Here is a 26,684-nt window from a genome sequence, read left to right as displayed (position 1 = left end):
CAAATTGTCAAAGATCGCAGTCTGAAACTGGAAAAGGAAGATAACTGCCCCAGGAACAGGATTTACCAACATGAAGAAATACTTCAAGGGCTTTTTTCACCTGGGTCTGTGAGAAGTATACCTCCTCCAGGGATGGCAGTGCAATTGCTCAGAGCTCTGTAAATCTGCTCCGACGTGGGGCTGTTTGGAAGTGGGTGGGGTTGGTGAGACTTTTCACCTCCAGCTTCTGATGCCGGCTTCCCCAGGCATGCTAGCACAGCTCTAGATCCCAAGCTGGCCAGAAGAGAGGAGCAGGCACGCGTGCTCACTTCGGGGTTGCCTCTGTTTCTCCTTCCTACGCTCCTGCAGGTTGGCTAGGCACGAGAAGGGAGAGGTGCACACCTTCCCAGCTGCATGTTTCTTGGGGTTCATCAAGAGCAGGGCAAGCAGGCGAAGACTCTCTACTCTGGGGCTGCTCTGGTAGGAAGATGATGGACCCCTGTGAATGTGCCAGCCAGAGGAAGCCCAGCCTGTCCTTTTCCATTGAGGAGATCTTAAAGAAACCTTCTGCCAGCACCACCAGCAATGAAACCAGGAGCAGGAATAGCTACGCTGGGAGATCTCCAGCTCTAAAAGCAGAATCACCATGGGCCTTTGGTAAGTTCACATAATGAAAAATAATCTTTTGTTTTGTTTTGTTTAACCCCTAAAACTACCTGATTTGGATTAGATAGAATTTTTACTCTTAAATTCTTCAGGAATTTGGGATTTCCATAGTCAGGCACAAATCATTCATTACATTACAGGAATTATCTTTAAAAATTAATTTCCTTCTAACCTCACAGCAGATTGGGCTCTGCTGTCAGTCTTTGAAGGGATTTTGTACGACCCAGTATCAGTGGAGAAATGGGTATGCAGCTTGAACAGTCATTGCAGGTAGCTCTTTTCAGTAACAGTGAGGTGTCCTTATTGAAAACAAATAGAACATCCTGTACATTTCCCTTTAAAAAGCAATGGTTCTAATATTAATTTAAAAAAAAAAAATTGCTTTTTTTTTTGTCACAAGGAAAGGCAGATTGAAACTCAGGAAGCTGCCCTAAAACTGCTGCAACTTAATGAAGATGATTGAGCTTCATTTATATGAAAAGCTGACTGTGGTCTGAAGTGATAGTCAAACCTCATATTGGTATCATTTTCTGATAAATCTGATCACTCATCCTCAGGCAGGAGAAATGGGTAAGGGTATTGGTAGCTAAGGAGTTTTAGAACTCAATCACTGGAACAAGAAAAGAAAAATCATCTGCGTTTAATCATTTTTGCTTATTGTCAAGATGCTAGGCCTTTTCATGTATTAAATAAAACCAACCAGTAGATAACTAGCATGACTTCGACCATAGCAAAGCAGCAGTGCATTTGCCTTTTTTACTTCAGTTTCCTCAGTTAAGTTAATTCGGCCATGAGTGAACTTTTACCTCTTCTGAAACTGTCTTCTTTTTTTCCTTAACAAAGATCAATGACCAGCACTTTCTGGATTTAGTATTTATTATTCTTTTTTAGTCTACACTTTCCATGAGACAGGGGTGTTTTTTTATGTGCAGGCATCTTCACTTAACTGAAAAAATTATCAGGAGTTTCGACGGAGGATTTTCATTCACTTTTTGCTTAACTGCTTTCAACAAAGCTTAATGATACAGCTTTATTTTTGTAACACAAAGAAATTCCTCATGGATCACTACCCCATTTCCCTGAACACTGGGTGAACTAGTAGTAAGAGAATCTTTTTCTAAAGACCTGATGGTTCAAGTAACCATTGTTTATTCACATAGTTTCAGCTTTTTTTATGTCCAAGTGGAATTCTGATCTGGATCGGAAAGAAAACAAGATCTAAATCAGGAAGGGAGCTACAGAAAAGTGAGCACCAGATCCAGTCTGTATTTTAAATATGGTCCTGAAACACAGAGATTTCTAATTTGCAGGAGTGGACAAGGGCATAGCTATGTTGGTGCAAGCATAACAGGACCAACATGACAAAGGAGAGCAGGAGCCAGGTTGCCTAGTTGGGGAAAATGCTGCTGTGGGCATTGTGGGAGTGGGATTTTGTGAGTTGAAAGCCCTTTCCAAGAGGCCCATGGCCATCACTTTGTGCTGTTGAATTCAAAGTGAAGCAAACAACATCACGGAAAACGGGCATGCTGTTCATAGCGTGGATGATAAAACTGCATTTAAACAACAAGAGACTCCTCTCTGGAAACAAAAAAAGAATATTGTAGACAGGATCTATTATACTAAGTCTGTTTCATGATCAGTGAGCTGAAGATGACCAGCCGTGTTTTGCAGTGCATCTCAGCTAAGTGAGCCACTCCAAGCTCAAGAACTGACAAAACTGTATGCAGAACATGGCAGGTTCTGGGAATTGCATTACTGTACAGGCAGTAGAGTCTGATCCCAAACTGCTCCACCTGAGAGTACAGTCACTTTTCCGCTTTGAAAGTGATGCAGACATAACAGCATGGCTTTGCCTTTGACTTCACATCATCATCCAGCCAGGGACTAGCTTATCAAGAGAATACAGTGACCCTTCTATTTTCTGCTAGAAAGTGAGGCTGAATTAATTTACTCAAGGCAATGTAAAATGTTAACTAATGAAAGAGGCATGTATGCATGAATACTCACCTGCCTGTCTCTAAAACTGAGAAAACATAGGAAAGCTGTACAGAAATTCCAAAATTTTGTTCTACACTGTTTTTACAATTGATCAAAGAACTTAAAAAATAGAATGAAAATGAAGATTTTCACTGTTGATTTCTTACTAACACCAAAGAGATACCTAAGCTTATTACTCTTTACTTTCCCAGAAGAATTGCCAATTTTTGCAGTTAGGATTTATTTCAAAACTGTAACACTGTATGCTGTACATCTTGGGGTAATTGCTGTGCTTCATCAAAGCCATCCGACTTCATGCCATTTAACACTGGCACTAAACAAATTATGTAAATATTTAGCCATATATAATTTGGCCAAGATCAGGGAAATGACATGAGGTAGGGAACTTGTTGGAAATTCCATGATAGGATACAAATCCTGCTGCTCTCTCAGAACAGCTCAGCAGCAAAGAAGGAAGTACTAAGGTCAGGGCTGAGTCATATCTTACTGTAGATTTCCCACCTCCCATATGTTATGTATCTGAGCCAAGCTATGATTTATAAGAGTCAGAAATGGCTCAGACACATACCCATATCTCCCATGAAGTAGATACCCAGGCTAGAAACAATTGTCCAGCCAGTCTGCTGATGTAGGCAGTCTGGAGACCAAGGTCACATTGGTCCTAAATTCTAAATCTAGGCTTCAAGCATTGAGAAGATGGTGGAACCAGAAGATTCAGAATGTCAGAAGTGAGGGACATAGCCATAGCTTACCCTGGAGTCCTTTTCCAAGGCAACTCAGGGCACAGGACTAGACGTAAGAAGTTAGTTCTAACTTAAGTTGTTATATGATAAAAAGAATGCAATGTACAGTGACAGCAACTCAGCTGATCACATCTAAGATTTCTGGGATTGATTCCTAAAGTTCATAGATTTATGTAAAGGTATCTTCAGTGTGATTTGGAAAAAGGGGTGTAGTCTTCCAACAAGCCTGTTTGCAGTATTAGGCATTTGTGTGATTACTACACAGACACTACTGTGTCTGTGTGACACAGTACTATTGTGTGATACTACACAGACTACAAGATATCCCGGAACTGCCGTTGTTGACCTGAAGTCTACTGAAGGTTTTGAATTTTTGAGAGACTCATGAAAAATTAAAAAAGGAATGGTGAACAAGAAGACGTTTTAGTATTCAGCCTGTTTCTCCCCTCTAATTTTTTTCACACTGCCTGGGAAGAGTAACCATGGCCTTTGCAAGGGACACAAATAAACAGCAAGCGCCGGTCTCCTTCCTAATGTCAAATCTTTCATTTTAATCACGGTGGACTAGCAGGTGTGTTTTAGAAAAAGGGCCGGTCTGCTAAACGAGTCACTCATCTGTTAAATGAATTGGCCCCTCTTCTGAAATCCCTGGGAACTTGATTTTAATGTGCTTGAAAGTACATCTGAAATAATTGTTCATTACTCCCCCTTACTGTCTTTCTGTCAGTGACGTTCCACCAACAGGAGGTCTTTTGTCAAGGCAAGGAGAGCTTGGGATAAGTACACTACACCTGGGAAATTAATAGTAAAAGCAGTAATAGATACGGTAATTATGTTATTTTGTCAGCATTATGCCCTGTTGTGTTAAGGATATGCAAATTAATATGAATTCAACTGCCGCTTCACACAGAAGTGTCAATATGGTGAATATTTACTTCACCCATAGCAACACTCCACCCAGGTTTGTTGCGAAAGAGTAAACAGAAGATGAAGGCATATAACTGAATAGATACCATCTGGCCAATATCAACAATTCACCCCACCTTTCACAAGAAAAGCTCATCTACCTAAAAAAAGATATAGAAGCAAGAGAAAAGCAGCACACAAAAAAAGCTGCTCGCAGTTCTCAGTGACGATTGGTCCCTATTCACCATCTTAGTAGGACCCTAAAATGCTTGAGATCTTCAACAGATCAGTTTCTGTCTAGCGATTACACAAAGAGGCTTAGATAGGACTTATAGCATTGGAAATAACCTCCTGCTTCCAAAAACAAATCTTATGTGCTTGCCTGAAATTTTCCATCCTTTCCTACACAGTTGAAAGTCAAACCAAAAAGGTCGTTTTGGGCCATGAGTCAAAGCCAATGAATACGCACTGAAAAATACTGGCTGACCTTAAGAGCTACCACTTGCTAGAGCCCTTGCTTGTTCAGTTGAGGAAGTACCACAGAAAGTTGCAATAGGAAGAGTAGGACTAGATTCTGGGACTCTTAACTCTCAGATCTGTGCCTTAAACTCGTTGTCATCCACTTTCAGTCTTCTGCTCCAGAAAGTTCCCTTCATTTTTCCAGCCTCTCCATGAGGTTTATACCACTATAATTTGCTTTTCTGATCTCAAAAAAAAACAGATATTCCCACTCCTTTCTACCATTTCATGCAGATACATCTGCTTAGGACAGTCTCCCATTCCCTCCTTGGTTTCTCCTTATCAATCTATAATTGTTCTGTATGTCTTCATATGTAAGTTATGTCCATCACTAGGGTATGTGACTATCACTGGGGAATACTCTGAGCAGGAAAAGTTGTGTACGGAAGATAAAGACTTGGAAAAAAAAAGAATTGTTATTTGGAAAATGCCAGTGTCATTCTTAGGAAGGCTTAATGGCTGTCTCTGAAAGCACCTTGCTCAGGGACCTTGGATTCTTCATTACTGTAGGATGAAAGTGCTGTCAGTTTTGTAACATTTTCATCTTCACAGCATCCCATCTGGCAACAGAGTGCAACTAGTCCTTAATTTAGTGATGGAGGATTGAAATAGAAATCTAAGAATATACACTAACACTGACATCATCAAAGTTTTTTGAGCAAATTACCTAATCCCAGACCTATACCAGTGTCCATTTCCAGATCTATTCTTCTCCCTTATCCCATGAATGTCGCTCAAAACTCCATCAGATTTCTACCCAGAAAACTCAAAGTGATTTGATCCTAAATGACTTAAAGGAGTCTCATTTTGCACGATATGCCTCAAAAACAGACATGGACCTCATACCACATTTTTAAGGTCAGCATGGCTGGATGTACGCAGTTGTGCTTCCCCGGAATTTCCCTGGAGATCTGAGATAGTTCAAAAAGATAACATCTAAATAATCATTCATCACTGAAAATAAGTCCTGGCTGATTTCCAGAGCTCCTGTGACTGTATTTTCTTCATGTCAGTGCCATCCCTCTGTACAATTCCTCTTGTGTAGGTTTTTACTGAGGGCAAAATTGGTCACTTCATCTCCAGATGTCATAATTATCATTGCTTCAAGGCTGGTTAGAAAAAGAACTTGCTATTTGTTCAGAAAATAAAGCTTTGACAACTCTACAAGTTAGATGATTTGCCAGAGCTATATCCTGAACCAGAAATGAAATAGGTATAAAAAGCTGAGTTTCTGCCAGAACAGCCTATTTGGGCCCGCACCTACTGCTGTTTGAACATGAGAGGGGAAATTGGAATAACTCAGTGTGCTACAACTCCCAGAGCCTAGATGTGAGTGACTGCTCAATCCACTATTACGCTAATATTTTGATGTTCTTTGGTGTTAATAACTGACAGATCTGTACAGAACGTTACGTTTGGTCCAGAGTTAACCATGGAATCTAAATTTCACAAAGTTCACTGAGTTTATGCATAGCCTCTTACTCTGCCCTTACAAACAAAGAAGTCCAGACAAGGGGGAAAATAAGATCAAAATCTAGGTTTGCCCATTAAAATAGCAGAAACTCAATTATCTTGTCTCCAGAGAGTCAAGCCTGAGCCTTGAGATCAGCCTTAACTTCTACTGAATGTTTGTAATGCACTGTGCACCAGTGTCATGTCACAAAGGTAGATGGGAAATGTTGACTCAGCCTGGGCAAAGGCTACCATTAGAATGAGGTGATACCTAAATCTGAGCAGCAAGCCGGTTAGAGGTACAGAAAAGGACAAAAGGTCCTAAACCATGAAAGACACTGGCCTGTAGCCTGCTATATGGCCCATCTTCCTATACAATAGATATACCTACAGGTATTAAAGAAACAATCCGAGATTTAAAAGCATTTGGCATCCAGAAAATTCTACGGCAACCTTGCTGACAGATTTCTAGAGCAGCTCCACATTTACTGCATTCCTGGATTCTTCAGATAAGGCAGCTGGTGACTTGGTTCCTGGCATAGAGAATGATCTTTCTTGAACATTTGGCTGTGTCTCCTTATTGTTACACTCATATTTTGAAGATCTTTCGCAGGGATCATCCAAAGTGTTAAGGTGAAAGAAATCAGGGAAAAGATTAGATTCTAGGGGATGAATTTACCAGAATCACGCCCCTGGCAACCCGATCCTAACAATGAAGTAAAACATAGAGTAAGTTCATTTTAGCTATGATCTAGTTGGAATTGTAAGGTATTTAGACCAGACCCATGTTTCCTTCTTTCACTCATACAGGGAAGTGCACCTAATTATGTTTGCTTTCTCAAAGCTTTTTTGTACTGTGTCCTTCACAGATTTCAGCAGCAGGAGTCAATTAGAGAATGACTTCCCTTCAGATAAAATGCTTCTCCCTGCCATGTGTGCTACCCCCATGGCCAGAGCAAAGAAAGTGCAGGCAGCTCACTGCAGGAGAGCTACTGAGAGCCCAGCTTCCTTCCTGGGTGAGGACACAGGACATGAACACCTGGAAGGCAAAAGAAAACATGAGGAAGAGGAAGACCAACTGTGTGATTTCCCAGTGGACCATCCTCTTCATGGTGAGTGTCTCCAGACCAAAACTTTTTCCTAAAGTACTCAGAATGATAGCTGTTATCTCACATGTCAATACATAACAACAGACATCACAAATATTTCTACTCTAAGCTCCTGCCTGAGTCACAGGTGTGATTCATCAGTACAATTTAGGGGTTGACCTGATAGAAAAAACATCTAAGGAGGAGGACCTGGGTTTGTTGGTGGGTAACAGATAGGCCACAAGCCAGCGTTGTATCTTTGTGTCCTAGAAGGCCAGTGGTATATTAAGGTGCATTACAAAGAGCATGGCCAGTGTTCAAGGGAGGTGATCCTCCCCCTCTACTCTGCCCTGCTGAGGCCACATCTGGAGTGCTGTGTCCAGTTCTGGGCTCCTTAGTTCAAAAAAGACAGGGAACATCTAGAGAGAGCCCAGTGGAGAGTCATCAAGATGATGGGGGTCTGGAGCACCTCCCTTATGAGGAAAGCTCTGGGACTGTTTGGTCTTGGAAGAGAAGACTGAGGAGGGATATAATCACTGTTTATAAATATCTAATATGTGGGAGTCAAGTTGATGGGGCCAGACTCATATCAGTGGTATGCAGTGAACAAGTGCCAATGAGTGCACTGGAACACAACAAGTTCCATACAGGCAAGAACATACTTACTTTGAGGGTGACAGAGCACTGGAACAGGCTGCCCAGCCATTTTGTGGAATCTTCTTCTCTGGGGATATTCAAGACCTGACTGGACATTTTCCTATGTGACCTACTGTAGGAAACCTGCTTTAGCAGGGAGTTGGACTTGATCTCTAGAGGTCCCTTTCAACCCCTATGATTCTCTGTGATTCTGTGTGTGACTCTTCAGTCTAACTAATAAAAACTCAGAGGCTTACCCTCTGAGCTAAGCTGTAGCTCAGGTTTGTCAATCCTATCAGTTTTAATGATAGGAACTTCTTTGGGGGTTTATTGCTCTCCTACTTTGAGTGGCAATCTACAGAGCTAGCAGGAAATGGATATTGCACAACATGACGAGCAAGGCTGCCGAACATGCCGAATCAGCCTGATGCACTGCACACACCCTGGACCCATAGCGCAGATGGTGAACAGGTCAGCAGCACACACACAAGCAAACAAGCCATGTGCAATAGCTCGGGCATGTAGGATGTGACAAGTGCTACTTTAAGTTTGTTGAGTTTCTGGAAAGGTTAATGTGGACAATAATACTACACTTCAGAAAACAGCCTCTTAGTAGCGGTAGCAAGATCTTTCCCACTTGGTTTGTCTTGTGAGAAACTGCTGTCACCTCCTCTTTCTCTACGAGACAGTCTGTCTTAATGCAGAGAGAAGCGCTGTAAGATAGGTGAATATTTTAGCTGACTTTCTTCTTGTAAGTTGCAGACAGTCAATGACACGAAGGCAAAATCCCGTGTTGCATCCTCAAGGAGGGGTCAGGGAAGTGCGTCTCGGGCATACAGAGCTGCCTATGAGTGTTGAAAAGGAGAGTACTTTGAGCAGGAGGGAGTCCCCAGCCATAGGGAAGGCACTTTCCCAGGGTGGCAGAGAAGGTGGGCAGTGTCCCAGATCAGCATTTAGCTTCACTGACTGGCACAGTGGTCGGTACCCACCTGATAAGCAAAGTGGGAATAAAGCATGTAATTACCTGTATAAAACCGAGCTGGGTTGAGCTGACCCTTTCAATGACAACTTGTATTTTAAAGGCATTTTAAACAAAATCCCTCTGTTCCGTGGAGGCAGTGGGGTTTTGAAACCAAGCAGAGCTTTAATGATGTGCCATTTTCTAGGCTACTGGTTCCCGCAGTTGCTGAGTCTTTGATAGAAACTGGCTGAAGGAGAGGGAGGAACCAAAAGAACCGGATTGGCATTTTCCCCACAGTGCACAAACAATGATGTTTCGAATCCTGTTCACACACTGTGTCATTCTTAACAGAGAGTTGGAGGCCTGGATTTAAAATCCTTTCCAGCATCATAAGTTCCACTCTCCATCCTCCACTCTCTGCTGATGGAAAAGAGCTGGCAGCTCCTTTTCTCCAGCCTCTGCTACAGCTGGAGTCTCCTTTTCTAGATGTGGTCAGCAGCAGTGCCTCCAGGAGAGGTAGGCTTGCATCATCCGCAGCAGCAGTCCTTACAGCTACAGCTAATAGCACACAAACTTCTCTTACCATGTCTATTGACTATGTGTTCCAGGTGTGCTTTTGGCACAGTAGCTATAGGCTGGTTACATAGAATCTCAAAGCACTCATAGAATCATAGAATCATTAAAGGTGGAAAAGATCTTTAATATTACCTAGTCCAACCATCAATCCATCCCCACCATGCCTACCATCCACGTCCTTCAGTGCCACATCCACACAGCTCTGGAATACCTCCAGGGATTATGACTCCACCTTCTCCCTGGGCAGCCTGTGCCACTGCAGCACCACTCTTTTGGAGAAGAGATTTTCTGTAATACCCAACCAGAGCCTCACCTGGAGCAGCCTGAGGCCATTTCCTTTTGTTCTATCACTGTTACCTGGGAGAAGAGACCAACTCCCACCTCACCCCAACCTCTTTTCAGGCCTTTTTAGTGAACGATGAGGTCTCCCCTGAGCCTCATCTATACTGAACAACCCCAGTTCTCTCGGCCATTTCCCGTCAGACTTGTGCTCCAGACCCCTCACAGCTCCATTGTTATTCTCTGGACACACTCCAGTGCCTCCATGTCTTTCTTGAAGTGAGGGGCCTAAAACTGAACACTGCACTTGAAGTGTGGCCTCGTGAGTGCCAAGTACAGAGCCCATTAAGACATCTTGGTGGTGTCGAAGAACAACATCAACCTCACCAGCAGGAGAGGCTGCTGACATGGAGGACAAGTCTCTCACCCCTCTATCTATATAAAATATCTACACAGTTTGTGAGAAAATACACATGGCTCTGACTGAGCAGACACATTTGTGCAGTTGTCAGGGAGCAGAATCAAGCGTGCAATAAAATCACTTCAGAGGAGGGAGAGATGGGTTTTGTTTGGTGCTTCTGCAGGTAGGAGGAAAAGATGAGGAGGAGACTATGACAATATACAATTCATGAGCAGATGCTTAGAGATAGCAGGAGCACTCCAACAGTGACCCGTGAGTTTGGATTTGGAGTATATTTCCAAGCCAGTCTGTAACATTACAATGTTCCTAAAAACTTACTTTTCCCACAAGATGGCTTCTGCAACTAAATGGGTTAGAAACGCAGTGTCATTTAAACCCAATAGATTTATGCTCTTATCACAAAGTACTTCTCGCACTTTGAACTCAGAGGCTGTTGTAAGCAAAAAAAAAAGAAGAAGAAGAGCCCTCATATGTTAGAGATATGCATGCAGTGCCATTTAATTTTGCTGAGCCCCTATTTGAATTTGGAAGATTTCATTCAGCACTTGAATGCTTTCACCTGTGGCAAACTACATGAAAAACTCAGCACAACCTTTTCAGAAAACCCAGATCTCAGAAGCAGCACTGGCACAACCCAATTTAGGAAAAGACCAGACTGAGAGAGGCTTTACTTTGGAGCTGTGGTTATAGATGGCTGTAATTTTGCCATCTGCAGCCACCATCACTGCTGGTGAACTTAGGAACAAGCAGAGCAAATTCTTGCAGCCATCAGTCAGCATCATAGCACCAAAACCATTTCAACACCCAAGTTAAATACTGAGCACCCATTTTCTTTTTAGTTCCTCCTCTCTGCCCTGTGTGAGACACTTATGACTTAACATTTCACCTATGATAGCTCCTGCTGCAGGGTCCCATCTTGGTTCAGGTTCTTGTGGGCAATTCTTCTGCAGTGCATTTCACTCAGGCTGAGTCTGGCTATATATATTTGTGTTTGTGTGTCTCCTGTAACTTTTCACAACCAAATGCGGTGGGTGAGTGTTCCCAGAAATGCAATTATTTCATAAGTTGTTAAGCATGGGTAATGATTCCAATGCTGTGCTCCAGCCAGGGAGCACAGTCAGTGCCTCAGAGACAGATAATAGCATCACCTTAATACGCTGGCAAGTGCCCAGCCTTCTGGGACTTCTTCTCTGGGCAATAGTTCAAGCAAAGGTAGATTAGGCTTCCACAAATGGAGCTGGTTCCTAATTTCAGCAGGAACTGGGGAGTTCAGGGCATGGAACAACTAGACTGTGTCATTTCGTGCAGCTTACATCACAGTTTTTCATTGTAGAGGATCCTGCCACAGTGAGTAAAAGTCATTCAAGTATTTCTATAGCAGAAACCCTCTGCCCATTGATGATTGAGAACTCAAAGATCTTTTTATTACTTTTACAGATTAATTTTAATGATAATATATTTGATCCCAAAGCATATTGACAAGTTCTGGAGGCAATTATCATAAAGACAATGGAAAATATGGGGATTATCCCAGACCTTACTGGGAAAAAATTCCAGCATGAGCCACGTCCCTTCTGCATTTATGCCAGTGGCAGGCATCTTTAGCTTGGTGTTTATGTTTTCTCTGAAACCAAATGAAACTGAATTCATTTGTTCTGTTCATTTGCAGATTATATGGTCAAATCCATGTACTTCTGTGAAATGGCATGGTTTATCACTCACAGAACAGTCCTTTCCCCAAAATGCTGACTTATCTTAATGCATTTATAAAACTCCCCAAAGACACTGAAGCACTGTATAATCACAATTCCAGATAAATATCTGCTGCCCAGAATATGCCAACAGGACTGAGAAAAAGGGCAGAAGCATCCCATTGTCCTGAACAACTAAAGAAAGCAATTCGAAATGGAAAGGAAAAGCAGAAGAAAAAAATAAATGCCTCTATATATAATTTTGCTGCCACTGGCAGTCTTACCAGGCTTCTGTTTGTCAGTGTGAATAGTCCCTGCTGTCCTGTGTCTCTAAGGGATGGAATTCTTATATGCATTGAGAAACACTGAAGACTATCATAATCTCTACTTGCATTGTTTTTTGGGGGTTTTGTTTTGCTTTGTTTTTTTCAGTTAAGGCAAACATTTGCATTCAATGCTTTCTTCCAGCAGCTCCTTCTTTTCTGGGAATTTCAGATCCAAAGGGCACATTACACAGGAGATAGAGGTTAATTTGTTCCTGCAAGTCAAATCTATGTAACGTGACCACTTGTAAAGTTAATGGCACATCTTGATAAATTTACTACAAAGGTCTTACAAGTACTTATTGGCTTCTCCCAAATTGTCTGAGAGCTTTTCTTTACACCCGTAGGATCTGATGCTTTTAATTACTGTTCTTTAATATTGATGGCAAGCCTTTTACCTATTGTATGAGCAAATGCTTGATGCTGAAATTAGAAACAGCAAACAGTGTACTAAAATAATGATGGAAATATTCTTTCTTGGAGGGAGCACAGACGCTGAGGTAGGGTTGTAAACAAGTGTGCCTGATTGATGTCTCGAGGTTTGCACAGATACAAGTAATCACAAAGAGCAGAAATAAAGCAGAAAACAGGCTGTTGGTGCAAGCTGCCATAAGCTTGTTTTTCTCCATGGGACAGCTGGGCTCTGACAAAGGTCCATGACCAGAGAATATGGGGAGAACAGTGGGAAACCTGTATGCAACAGTGAGAACCGTTGCTTTATTACTGTGCCAAACTTAACCATCATCTCTTCGCTGGTGGATGGGATGGGTTAAAGTTGGAAGGGACTCAGGCTGATGGTGAGTAGCATCCTCAAAAACAAACTATCCATGTGCATGATTTGATGTGTGTCATTTGAGAGCAGTATTGGTGGATTGGTGGTAGGTGGACAGTTGGACTAGATGATCTTAGAGGTCTTTTCCAGACTTAACGAGTCTGTTGTTCTATCTCCTTGCCAACTCCTCTGAAAATCAGACTGAGAAAATCCTGCAGCCACTGCTGGCCTAGCATTCTTAGCATTCCTGTTTGCACTGCCCACAGCCTGCACCTCTCTGCATTTCAGCCTTGCTGTCAGGTGATTAAGCACTGCATCGTGCAGTAGAGTGAGCACAGCTCTTTGTCAGGGAATTGCAGACCGAATAGGGGGAAGTCAAGCTTTTAAATGCTCCAGTCCTGCTGCTATTCCTCGAATTCTGCCACGCCTCAGTGGCCAGAAGCGGGGTGCTAAATGCTACATGTCACTGACAGGAAGCTCTATCCAGAGCGCAGTGTGTGCATACAATTAGGATCAGTCTCACTGGCTGTGCCAGTCCATCTTTAAAGTGGCTACAAAACCACTTTAATAAAGATTAGCCAAAGTGCCACGTTCCCACCTATGTAATACAGCACAAGCTTTTTTTAAAGCCTTGAAACACCTCTTCAGCTAGGAGAAGGACTGCCATGAGCACGTCTCAATACTCAGACAAGCATGTTTCGTCCTGATGCCATCAGCATGCTGTAGTTACTGTTTTTTAGAGTTACAATTGCTTTGCTGTTGGCTTGACCACCATGAATGGAATGTCACCACAGGAGGACGGTGCTCAAAAAAGTTACTGGAAGGAACAAGCTGGGAGGCTCAAATATCTGTAATTGATTAAACTAAAAAGAAGAGAGAGCATTCTTCTTTCAAAGAGGTTGAAGGGGAAAAACAGAACTCAACAAGATATAATGAAGCTCTTTGTCAAGGCTCCTGAGTTTCTTTCTGAGAAACAAGGGATACAGACATTTTTGTTACACAGAGAAAAACATATTTCTGAGGATATGAAGCTGAAGTCACTGCTTGCATATGTAACTGCTTTCTCTCGTCTTGTAAAGCAGCAACAAAATCTTTGAAGCTGGTTATCACATACTGTGATGGAAGGTCTGTTCGGAAATGACAGAGGATTGCAGCGAGATAAACTGATCCCACCAGTTTTCACCTACCTAGATTACATACTTCAAAACACAGATGTGTTGGCACTGACTGGTAGTCCTTCTTTGGGATTTTTGTTCCTTATCTCTCCAGCAAATGCCCCGAGTAATGAGATCAAGTAGGCTTGATACAGTCTTAGCCTGCTAACAGGCTAAGTGCAAAAGGGAGTTGCAACTGCACCATTGCAGAGGTTTTCCCAGGTAGCATTTGTTTAGCTGGTTCAGGTATGCAGGTGAGGCACAGCAACATAAACTGTAGCCTATTTGTCTGCTATAAACCACAGTCCAGAATTGATTTGTCAAAGTATAGTGCTGGTACAGATGCACAGCTTTTACTTAGCAAACTTAGGTACAAGCGCTAATCTTCATTATTTATTGCTCATACCCTTAATACCTTGCAGCTGTGTTACAGTTGGTGGTGAAAATAAGCCATTATATACTAAGCTAAGCTACAGTGATGTAAACAGGCAATTGAAAATTAAACTCCTTCAGCTATGAGCAGTATAAAGCCTTAAATTTCCTTGGTTTTTAGGAAAGGAGTGATAGGGGTGGATATTTGATGACCAAATTTCACAATGACCCGTGGAAACCAAGTTGTTCAACCCCAACTTTAAGCAGGACCAGCTTAGGTCAGATTGCACAGGCCTTTGTCAAGTCAGGTTTGGAATATCTCTAAGGATAGAAACTTCAGACCCCCTCCAGGACTATATCCCCAGATCACACTACCTCATGGTGAAAATATTTTTTCAGTTACCTAATCAAAATTTTCCTTGCTGCAGTTTCTACCAATTGATCTTACCCTTTAACAGCATGCCTTTAAGAAAAATCAGCATTTCAACAAAGCTCAGTGTTTCAACTTTCTCTAAGTCTGACCTAGTAATAAAGCCAGATCTGCAGAGGACAAACGTGCATGTTACTGAATTTAAAGAAGCTACAGTGTTTTATCAGAGTGGAGCATCTGGCCCTTCCAATGTCAACAGTAAGGCAATGTATAGACAGCTGTATTTGTAAGCATCTGCAAATGCTGACATATCTAGCTGCCTGGTTTTTTCAGGCTTGGTTTCAGCAGTCAGCTAACCTGTAAATGACTTTCACAGAGCATAAAAGCACACTTGAATATCCCAGATTTTACATAGAAAATAGCTCAGGAAACTCAGACAAAGTCTTATTTCCCCAGAGACTCTAAAGCCATGTTTGCAAAGCCAATGTTAGACTTCCAACACTTTCTAGTCTTATATCTTCCACCCACATTCTTTATTAGATAGTAATTCTGAATGCTGTTGTTTGCTATGGGATCTCTAAGCCAAGGTCCCAAGGCAAAGAGAAGTATCAAAGCTACAGTCATAGAAAGTTTCATCTTGCAAGGGAAAATGTTAACATACAAGCACAGATTTTTTTATATTTTTCATGGATTTTTTTTGTTCTTTTTTTTGTTCTTTTTTTTTTTTTTTTTTTTGCTTTTTGTTTTTTAATCAGAAATAGAACGACTGATTACTTATAAAAAAATATGCACTGTCTATTGGCAAAAGCCCTGATTAGTTCACAGGAGTCTCTATTGTTAGCAATTTAATTTCATTTCCACTTGAAATCAAAGCCTGTCCTTCAGTCTCTACTGTCCTAATACTTGACCTCCTGTTATTTTATTTTGTTTAATCTGATGAGAGCAAACTTTGAAAAATCAGGTTTCAGTAGAAGTGGCACTTCTGAGCACTGTGTAGATCTTTCCTTTACATAACAGTCTTGTCTGAAAAACAGTTCAACATGCCTTTTCAAGAAGGAAAAATGTGGAAAAGATGAGAGACAAAAAAGATAGCTTTTGCCTATCACCAAGCTACTGGGTCATTTTCATGCAGAAAAAAAAAATGCTGATTGGAGACACTCCAAACTCATGAATCTATTCTCTTTTAAACTGTACTGACTAGACCTGAACACATCTTAGCTGTCAGTAGGATGGACAACCTGGCAGATCCATTCCCTGTCCCCTCTGTAGCACAATTTAAAATATTGAATGGTTCAAGGCAATCTGTCAGGCTTTCAGGTAATGTAAGATGTTCAATTCGCAGTTTCTTCTCACATACACATCACCTATGCACATCCTTTGTCTTCTTATTCTCATATTCTCTGTAGGGTAGACTTTGCAGCTCCTTCTAGATCCATGATCTTTACTTCTGAGTCTTCCATATCCCATCCCTGTAGAAATAGTATTGTTTCAAGTAAGTAATAGCTTGTTACAGATGATTTTTTGCATCAGCCTAGGTTGATTAATCCAATAAACTCTGCACCAGCTGGACTGCCAGCACCCAGAAATTCTTAAGCTGATAGCCCAGGACAGATATCCACATCATCATCTTAGTCTACAATGTTACAAACATATTGTCTATGGAGAATCCTACAGCTGGCAAGGTCTGATAATGTAAAACATTCTTTTCTATCTCAAGTAATACTCTCTGGTCTGGGGACTAAAATCTTGCCTTCATTTTTTATTTCACCTGTTTACAGATAAGGACTACTGATTGCTGTTTATATGGTGCCCACTGCGATGGGATCAGATCCAGATGGCCTTTGACAATCACTTAATTCTTATCATGGGCCACTTCAGCCATTCTGATTCCATAGAGACTGGTCAACATATGAGACAGAAGGGTTTAAATAATTATTTGCTGTATTCTAATGGAATACTTAAAAAAAAAGAAAAGAAAATTTAAAAAAGAAATTTTTTCTCATTTGAGATCTTAGATTTTGAAATGTAGAAAGTTTCTCTGTATAGTTATCAAATTATATTGTAGTTCAGTGAAAGAAGACTTTAAAAAAAAAAAAAAAAAAGAACTAAAAACACATGGGTCTTTTTCTTTGCTAGTTCTGTCTGAGAAGTAGTTGCATTTGTTTGATTCTCCTGAAGGCTTTCTGTTTGCTACAAGTTACATAGACTGACATGGTATACAAAGCCTGGCAGGACATGAACTCTGCTAGTATTCCATAAGTTTATGTGCAGTTGGGACCATACGAAAAAGGAGGTGGTTACATTTCAGCTTGGATCACTTGCTCCCCCATGTTGGAGGTAGACTGCAGCTTCGCCCAGGTATGGAGAACAATCCCTCACTCTAGCAAAAGGCAGGAGCTCAGATCAGTTTTCAGTGAGACATGGAGGACATTGCAGGAAGGCCTCAAATTTCTGAGACCATTACAAAGTCAGGGCAAAAATCTCTTGATTTCTAGACCCACTATGTGAATTGCCCTGTGCTATAGAAATATAAGTACTGTATATTGTAAAGAGAAAAATGTAGCAGAGAGATTCATTACTGTATGACAGAACATAACGTACTTGACAAAATATCACCTTGGTACTCAATCTTACCTGTCTGCTGTATCTCCCAGCAATATATGGAAGATGATCCCCACAGAGAGGTGTGAGGTGAAAATCTTTCACACAAGAGACACTGTGGATTAATTTAGTATTATCTTATCCCCAAGGACATAATGTCTTGAAATTCATATTCTCAGTACTGATAGTTTATATTGCCCTTTTTAATTCATACGGCACTAAATCCTCCTTTTCTCACAGCCACCTTTTGGGAAGGTTCAAGTTAATGCAACTTTGTAATCAGAGCTTCTAGAAGAGGATGCCCACTGCAATCTTCAGCATATACACAAAAAAATACTTCTCCTTTCAAATCTTTTCCCTGGTGGTGTCAGCAAGATTCAATTTGAATGACGTTTTTCCCTTGGGGCTGAGGCTAGGTCTGCTGTCTAATGAGCAGTACTTTGATAGGCCAGTGAAAAATCTAATGATATGGATTTAACTCTGTTGGACACGAGCACTATTAGGTTGTTTCTGAGATATGGGAGTGTTGACAGTGTTTATGATAAATGACTCTCCTCAGTTATTCTTGTATGAATGCTCTCCTTATCCAAGTATCTGAAACATTTTAAAAAGAGGAAATACTCACAATGGATCGTATTTACTTATGAGTTCCCAAATATTGCATCCTAGGCATCTTCCTACCAAATCAATGGGCAAAATTTTGTATTCTTTATATTCTGTGTCAACAGAGCCACAACAAAATTTCCATGACAGAATGGAAAATGTCATATTCTGGTTGGGGTAGAGTTTGATTTATATTGTCTGAGGTGTTTAGTTACCTTTTTCACTGATTTAGCCCCAGCGAGGAATAGTTTACTCTAATGCTGAAGAGGAAAAGACTGTGTTTCTTATTGAGGGAGCTAGCTAACTGTCTGTGGGTAACTGTTTCCAGTAACAAATGCAAGCATCTAGTTACATTGTATGCATTGGTAGTTGTCATCAGACCATGGATAGCCAAAAGCTATTATTCAATAAGGGGGTTCCCTTCAGCAACATCCTGTCATTGCCAATTACTTCAGGTTGTTGAGTAGCAAGTTCATTATAGGCACTATCAGATTTCAATTTTTATCCTTCTATCAAGCTGCAGTTTTACAAGGTCAGAAGAAGAAAATAACTGTGACTCTCAACACTTGGGGCATGGCTTTTTGCACTGCTCATTCAGTGTCAGCTGGAACATTCTCCATTGGCGCATCAGAGAGGATTCCAGACGTAGGATGAGGCTGAACTTCATGTTCTGCATGTCAGTTGTTTTACAGCTTACTTTCATTCTCCATGCAAGACATCAATCCTTCAGCATCATTTAAGACCAATCCAGTCTTTATTCTAACTTTCACCAAGTGGCATACATAGTTCATGATCTAAATAAAATACCCTCGTGTGGGAGGGCATTTTTAAAATACTGTAGAAATGCTGAGGGGAAAGCCTATTTGTGAGGTCACACTGGAGCAGTTTAAGAACTCATTTAAATATGTAATTTCTCAGCAGATTTGATCTAGTATGTGACAGGTTTCTGAAGCTGGCTATTCTAATGTTCTTGTTCTTCAACCATGAATCACTCCAACACTGGCTGTAGTGTAAAGTGGCTTGAACTGGTGTGGCATCAGCAAAGAATGTTATGGGGCAAGAAATTGCTGGGGATGTCCGGTGACAAGGTGACATGGGAAAGAAGTTACTAGTGCTCTGGGGTGAAGGGAAGATGGAGATGTTGGTTGTAAGGTAACTGTCATTAGGTCCAACAGTTCTTTTCTGCTTACAAAGGTTACAGTAATCTAAAAACCGATTGACTCAATCTCACAGAGTCAGTCCCTATCCACAGTAACTCAGAGACAACTTTTAAGGCAAGAATGAACATCTTCATGCAAGCAGAGCGAAAGAGCATAAGGAAGCAAGGAATAGCTGCAGACTTTGCAGTAGAACTTTGCAAAGACTTAGACAAATATCCTAAAGAAATAGTCTGAGAACAACAAGGGCCTTGGTGCAGGGAGAGGAAGCAGGCCAGGCCTGACACAGTTTATCTACGGTCAAAGATTTCCATATTCATTCATTATTCCCTCACTGCCTAACAAGATTTATGGCCTCCCAAGTGGGCAGAAATTCATTTTAAGTCCAAGGAAAATAGAGACTTCTATTTTATTTAACAAATAGCTGCAGATGACCTTGAATATTCTCTCTTCTGAGGGTGCTACACCTCAGAGCTTGGGGAAATCATAGTAACACCAGAATAAGATGGGCATGGAAAACTTAAAAGCTGAAAGAAAAATGGTAAGAACAACACCAAGAGAAAATGGAGGATCTACTTATTCATTGTCTTTACGGTAAGGATTTGCTCACAAATAGTTAATAAAGGATTACAAATTAGCAACAAATGCTGCATGCATGTGACAGATGAGCAACAAAGATCAAAGGTTCATTGCAGAGATAATGTGGTTAAAATGCATAAGGTTTTATGTTTAAAATATATGCATTTCTGCAGCTGTTGACAGGCAGTGAATCAGAGGAATTAGCACTGCATGTGGACACTGTTGATTTTCTTCTTGAAAGCTAGAGTCCACATTCAGTGTTGAGTTAGGAGACAAACATCTAATGTATGCACATCTCTAGAAGGTGTTGGAGATGCCATCCCAGCTGCACAGCAATTTGCAGAAATTTCTGTATCTCTGAATCTTGTTGTGGTTCTGTGGCCATTTCCTATGAAATTCAATATACCTTTCCTTCTTTGCACAGTTGAGAGGAAAGGGAAACGGAGAATCCGGACAACATTCACAGCTGAGCAGCTTCAGGAACTTGAGAAGATTTTCCAAGTGACTCACTACCCAGATGTCCATATTCGCAATCAGTTGGCAGCAAAGATTAACCTACCAGAAGCCAGAGTTCAGGTACATTCTGTCTCCAAAGGGCTAAACTCATTGCACCAATTCTATACTCAGGATATGTTCTAAATACTTCATGCCTGAGTGACAGCACTAATGAAAAATGTGATCTCTCTGTTGCTTTACATGAGAGGCCAGTATCATTATTCTCCTTTTACAAATAGGGTAAAAAGCATTTGTCACCCAGCTGGGATTAACCAAATGGGATTAATCAAAGGGTTAATAGGTGCTCTGAGTATATTAAATGCATAGCAAATAGGAGTTACAGATGGTTATAAGCAACCTGTTGGACTCTGTAGCAACAGAACTACTATTTATGAAAAAAATATATTGATTATTTATCAACTCTTTATAAGCAATGTAATTCATTGTAATTCACATTGTCCCTCTTCTACAGGTTTTCAAAAATAACTGCCCAAATGGAAGTGCTTTCTAAATGTTTTGTAATTTGATATCACAGACTATAATTGCCCTGGATATAATTTCAGTGCAGGGAAACCGATCTAGCTTCCCCCAGATGTAATGTCATCCTGATGACAGAGCTCAACACTGACCACATATGACTACTGTATGTGAAATATGCTGCACTGAAATATGCATATCACTGGATTTTGGAAATCGGTGTTCTGTTTAGAATGATTGTGGTGATTTTTACAGTTTCTTTACTTGTCATAATTCTGAAGTCATCAGTGTATTTCTATGTACATATCCCACTCTAACAATCAAAGTTCACCATAGTACAATTTATTGACTGTGACATGCCTGGGACTATGGACTAACTGTGATGATACTGCTTCAGAGTTAGGTGACAGGGAACATTGGAACAGCACAGCTGCAGTGTGCCCACTAGAAATGCCTGTGCACACATGGCATGTTTCCAACGGCATGAAGCATGAGCTGGGCTACTAGTCAGTGTTCCTGAAAATCAAATCACATGAAAGAACAGAACCGTCTTCCATGTAAAAGAAAAGTAATTTATAGTCAGTGGAGAAAAAGAAAGAAGGAAATAAACTGAATTATCATGGCAAACATCAACCCGAGATGTAGAAGAAAGAAGAAAAAGCCCATCTGAATTACAGCAAATTCCCTGTGCAGACAGGGGATCTGACATGGAAGTTCTGCATTTATCCCTTTCTTGACTGATAAAAATTTGCCATGGGACTAAAAACTAGCGGTGACTTAAGTACAAGATTATTTTAATTTTGATAGTATTTGTTATGTATAAACAAAAAAGTGCATAATATTCACGTATGTTTTTTGTGCTTTGACATGATAGCTTTGACAAGGCTAAAATAAGCTATAAATCAAATCACCTTGGAGAATTTAACAAAAAAAAAAAAAGTGAGAAATCACTGCAGTAACCATATGAAACATTTCATAACCATGTGAGAAGCCAATCGAGAAACAAATCTGTGATTCTTGCAGAACAATTTAAGTGGACAAATGGAAAAACAACCTTGTATTTGTGCCTATTTGCAACACAAACAAAAGGTGGCCAAAAGGGCCAACGGCATCCTGGCCTGCATTAGAAATAGTGCAGCCAGCAGGAGCAGGGAGGTGATCATCCCCCCGCTCAGCTCTGGTGAGGCTGCATCTCAACTATTGTGTTCAGTTTGGGGCCCCTCACTACAAGAAAGACATTGAGGCCCTGGAACGTGTCCAGAGAAGGGCAACGAAACTGGTGAGGGGTCTGGAGCACAAGTCTTATGAGGAGCAGCTGAGGGAGCTGGGATTATTTAGTCTGGAGAAGAGGAGGCTCAGGGGAGACCTCATTGCACTCTACAACTTCCTGAAGGGAGGTTGTGATGACGACGGGTTTGACCTCTTCTCCCAGGCAAAAAACAGGACCCGAGGAAATGGCCGCAAGTTGTACCAGAGGAGGTTTAGATTAGACCTAAGGAAAAAACTTTTTCTCTCAAAGGGTGGTCAGGCACTGGAATGGCTGCCCAGGGAGGTGGTGGAGTCACCGTCCCTGGCAGTGTTCAAGAGGAGTCTGGATGAGGAGCTACAAGGTATGGGTTAGTGGCTTGTGGTAGCAGTGGTAATGGGAGAATGGTTGGACTAGATGATCTTGTAGGTCCTTTCCAACCTTGTGATTCTGTGATTCTATGATTCTATGAAAGAGGCTAGATGGGTAAACATTAGAAACAGGTATTTATAAAAATGAATAAGCAGTGCAAAATGATACAGGCCAAATCTGTAGTCAAAAAAGTAAAGGATCATCAGAAACTCAATAAAAATACATTTAGAGCAAAAAAATTTTTTTTTAAAGAGGAAGTGAACAATTATATTGATCCTGTACTCAGTAGACTGTCAAGGATAATGCAGAACTGGCAGATCTCTGTCCTTGGAAATATGTCAGATAAGGTGGTGGTGTCACATGATGGTTATGAACACTTTCCATCAGGGCAGTGTTGAACAGTGGCTGCAGTCTGACATTTTTAAATCCAGAATCTGTGTGACTTCCTTCTAGTAGCTCTTAAAAAGCTGCTTGAGAAATATCTTGGGTCATCAGTTTGATATGCAGTCAGTCCAGGAGCCCAGGAGATATTTCAGGGACCTGGAAAAGAGTTAATATTATGTCAGTGCTTAAAAGTGTAGACAGAATGACCAGATAATGATTGGCCTGTGAGACAAACATTGACTTTGGAAGAACAGTGTTAAAGCTGATATGAGCCTCTGTTAATGATGAATTAAAATAAGAGTGATATGTCTAACGCTTTCCATCATTGGCTTATGGAAAACGATGTCATCAAACTTATCTCTTTTTTATTAAATTATATATTTGATTGATAGAGTTAATAACATTGAGGGCATGTGACTGCAAGGACCTTGCCTTGGTCTTACGATGCTCTTGGATTAAGATCAAGATGCCATGTGCTAGTACACAAGAAGCTGAATGTGCAGCAGGCGTCCAATTGCGAATGAGGACATTTCAAAGGAGGTCTCTCATAGAAACCATTTACTGACACAAAGGTCAGTTTGTACTGCCTAATCTGTAAAATCTTTAATAATCGAGTTATGAAATAGTAAGAAGATAGGGGACTGGTAAATAAGGAAAAAGTTGATTCTTTAGTACAACGTGTTCTGTCTCATTAGTCATGGATCTGCAAGAGAATAATATGGGGACGAGCACAGAGTAACAGATGGAAGTCATTCCTGCAACATGGAGCACACCACCCTCTCTCCGCACTCTGTTTTAGCCCTTGTTTCCTCAAATATCCCGCTGATCAACCTCCCTCATCCTGCTCCTAGTTAATGCTACTGCTGAGAGGACAAATGAGTCCTCTGTGAAGTCTCAGGCAAGATTAAGGAAGCAGCAGACCCTGGCTTTAGCACCAGTGTGATTTTCACAAGCACACATGAGAATGCTGTGCTTTGTCTCTGTGCCAGTTCAGAAGCACTGGAAAATTGAGGGTTAATAGTAAGCAGAGAAAGAATAATATCAGTAGGTTGATGTCTGTGGTGGATGAAACTTGGAGGAATAGGTTTAAATCCCAATGAAGGAAAGTCAAGGTGCACACTGAGAAATAATTTTAGGGGTAGGGGTGTTAGAGAGCCAGTTGGGCAAAATGGTGTTGGTTTGCGTTCTAAACACAGCTGTACCAATATTAAATAATAATAAAAAATCCCTCAAGTGAGTGCTTTATCCAATGTGCAGACTTTGGAAAGAACACTTAAAAGGTTGAATTTTTGGCTTCAGTACACCCCGTACCCTCAATCATTTATCAGTGATAAAGAGGAATTCATTTCATGGTACTGTTTCACCATATAACTCCTGCCTGGTCAAAAGGGAACGGAGCAGTTCATACAGACTAAGCAGTTCTCAAACACATGCAAACCCAGATAAACAAGGCTGTCCTTTCAGTAACCTCAGATAGTGCTAACTATCAGCAATATAGCACAGGTCTTCTGGCATTTGCATTACTTCCTGGGCAAGAGATGCTGGAATAATTGAGCTGTTCATTATCGGATTTAAAATGCATATATATTTACAACCAACAGCATCTGGTTTTGATCCCTAACACCTTGTGTTCACTTGAAGCACTTGACAAGTAAGAAATGCTTACATTCAAACAACAAGTTGCTAAGCCAGCTGGTCCAACAATGGAAAGGGAATTTGACTTACACAGCATTGCAACAAGATCTTCTACTACTGTGGCTACACAACTAATACTTCTGTGCCTCAGCTAGAAGCCAGACAGTTCAAAGCAGCTGACAGATGAAAGAAACTGCCTTGAGAAAACTGGTTGCTCATCATCATGGGCAAAAGATATGGCAGATAACATATTGAGAGTGCTGAGTGATTCAAAAGGTGGCATCTTCTTGAATCTTTTGCTTGGGATCCTTACATGAATTCCAAAATACTACAAGCCAAATACAGGCTAGTATTATTATACAAGTAAATTACATACAAGTATTATTATACAAGTAAATACCCTGCTACTATATCTCTACTGATAACACAGTCTTTATTGCTTTATATATTTATATATTATAATATTTATTTTTAGAAGATGTGATTCTGTGAGAGAAAAGTGGCTGTTCCAATTATGCAGAGATTCCATATGCTATGCAAAGTGCAAGAGGTGCTGTGTCAAACCCAATGTTTTTCTTTAGGTTCAGCCTCTGTTGATGCTGAGCTAGAGGTCAAGGTTCTCTGAACCTCACTGAATGAATAAGAAAATTAGTTGAATGTGAGCAATTTCTTCTATAACAGCTACTCATTTTTATGTCCTTTCTTGCCTGTATCCAGATCTGGTTCCAGAACCAGCGAGCCAAGTGGAGGAAACATGAAAAATTTGGCAACTTTGGTGGCCTTCAGCATCTGACAGAAGTTGATTTCATTCCAGCTCCCAAGTCAGATATTACAGTGAGTACTGGTGGCTATATATAAAGCCAGAGAGGGGAGACAGGTATCCTTCATCAGGTCATTTTGTCACATGGGACTATCTGAGAGAGAGAGAATCAGAAAGTACAAAAAATGGTGATATGATCCAGATAAATCCCAACAAGCGTGGTCAATGAATATATTTTTTTTAGCAATAAGTATTATCCCTAAACCTGTTCCATAAATACGCTGTGAGGTCTGTCTCGTAGGGTGGTCCTACCCTATTTTACTACTAAATTTTTTACATTGATTTACATTCCTTGTAAATCATACTTTCAGTCAAGACATCTTTACCACAGCAGGCAATGTCCTGAACAGGAAGGAACAGGACATTTCTAACCACAAAGCTGTGTTTCTTTAGCTGGTATCCCTTGACAATGTCCAGCCTTGTTAGGTTGATCTGTGCTTTTTGCCCTCAACCGTTGCCATTTTTAGGACCAGACTAGGCTGGCACACAGACCCCAGTAGTGTTTCCATAGCTATAACAAAGGATGTTTTGCCTTGATCCCTGAGTGACAGCACTTCACTGGGGTTTTAGGGAGCCTATTCTTCTATTATTTTTTTTTCTTAATTACTGAGCACCAGGGAAACAAGGTTGACTGAAAGTTGTATCTAAGTAAAAGTCAGTATTGATTTATCTAAGACTTCATTTTTACTCTTGAAAGGCTCCTAGCTTGATGCCGAGGAAGCTTGCAGCTACCATCCCTTCCATAGGATACTACTCACCACTACAAGGGCAGCTGACAACTACTTGGCTCCCCAGCACACTCTCCTACATCCCCCACCACTTGGAGCTGCTGCCCTTACCAAAACCATACTTGTTCTTCAACGTCCTCCCTGCCTACAGTGCACCACGCTCCCACAAGATAGAACAGAGCAGTATCTCTACATAGACAAGGATGTGGAGGAGCAGGGGACTTGGGGAGCATGCCTTTATCATCCATGACAGTTTGCAGGAGGCAGGTGCTCTCCTCAAGCAAATGTGCTGAGATGATAAATGGCATGAAGTACCAACACAAGAAGCTGCAGTCTAGTGAACATTGACAAGAGCCACCATGGACTGGGGAAGGAGATCCGTGTTGATCAGAGGAGCAGCATGTTCTGCAGAAACCAAGCCGTTCAACCCAGAGCATCTCCCTGGAGGGACAGCGCATCGAACTGAATGGTCCTGCAAAAGAACTTGACTTTTACTCAGCCCTGAGATAACCACATGACTCAATTGCACCGATGCCTTGGAGAAGGAAATATACCTGCTATGAGGAGTATGTAGCCCCAAAGTCGGGCCAAACAGGATTTTCCTCCATAGTTGCTTTCCTTGGACATGCTGGTCTTTACTTGGGGAGGAGCAAAGAACATGTTTAGGTCAAAATATCAGAC

General features: G+C 41.1%; 1 protein-coding gene across 1 annotated transcript; it reads left to right on the top strand.

Moving 5' to 3' along the window:
- The first annotated feature begins 279 nt into the window (after positions 1 to 279).
- On the top strand, positions 280 to 26,684 carry ISX (intestine specific homeobox). Its single transcript, XM_048946054.1, has 5 exons — positions 280 to 636; positions 7,133 to 7,375; positions 20,271 to 20,422; positions 25,173 to 25,289; positions 25,973 to 26,684. The coding sequence occupies exons 1-5, from the start codon at positions 468 to 470 to the stop codon at positions 26,198 to 26,200; spliced, it is 909 nt and encodes a 302-aa protein (XP_048802011.1). The 5' UTR covers positions 280 to 467; the 3' UTR covers positions 26,201 to 26,684.

This window comes from Lagopus muta, chromosome 1, assembly GCF_023343835.1.
Source record: "Lagopus muta isolate bLagMut1 chromosome 1, bLagMut1 primary, whole genome shotgun sequence".
Taxonomy (NCBI): domain Eukaryota; kingdom Metazoa; phylum Chordata; class Aves; order Galliformes; family Phasianidae; genus Lagopus; species Lagopus muta.
This window is presented reverse-complemented; position numbering and strand designations above follow the sequence as displayed.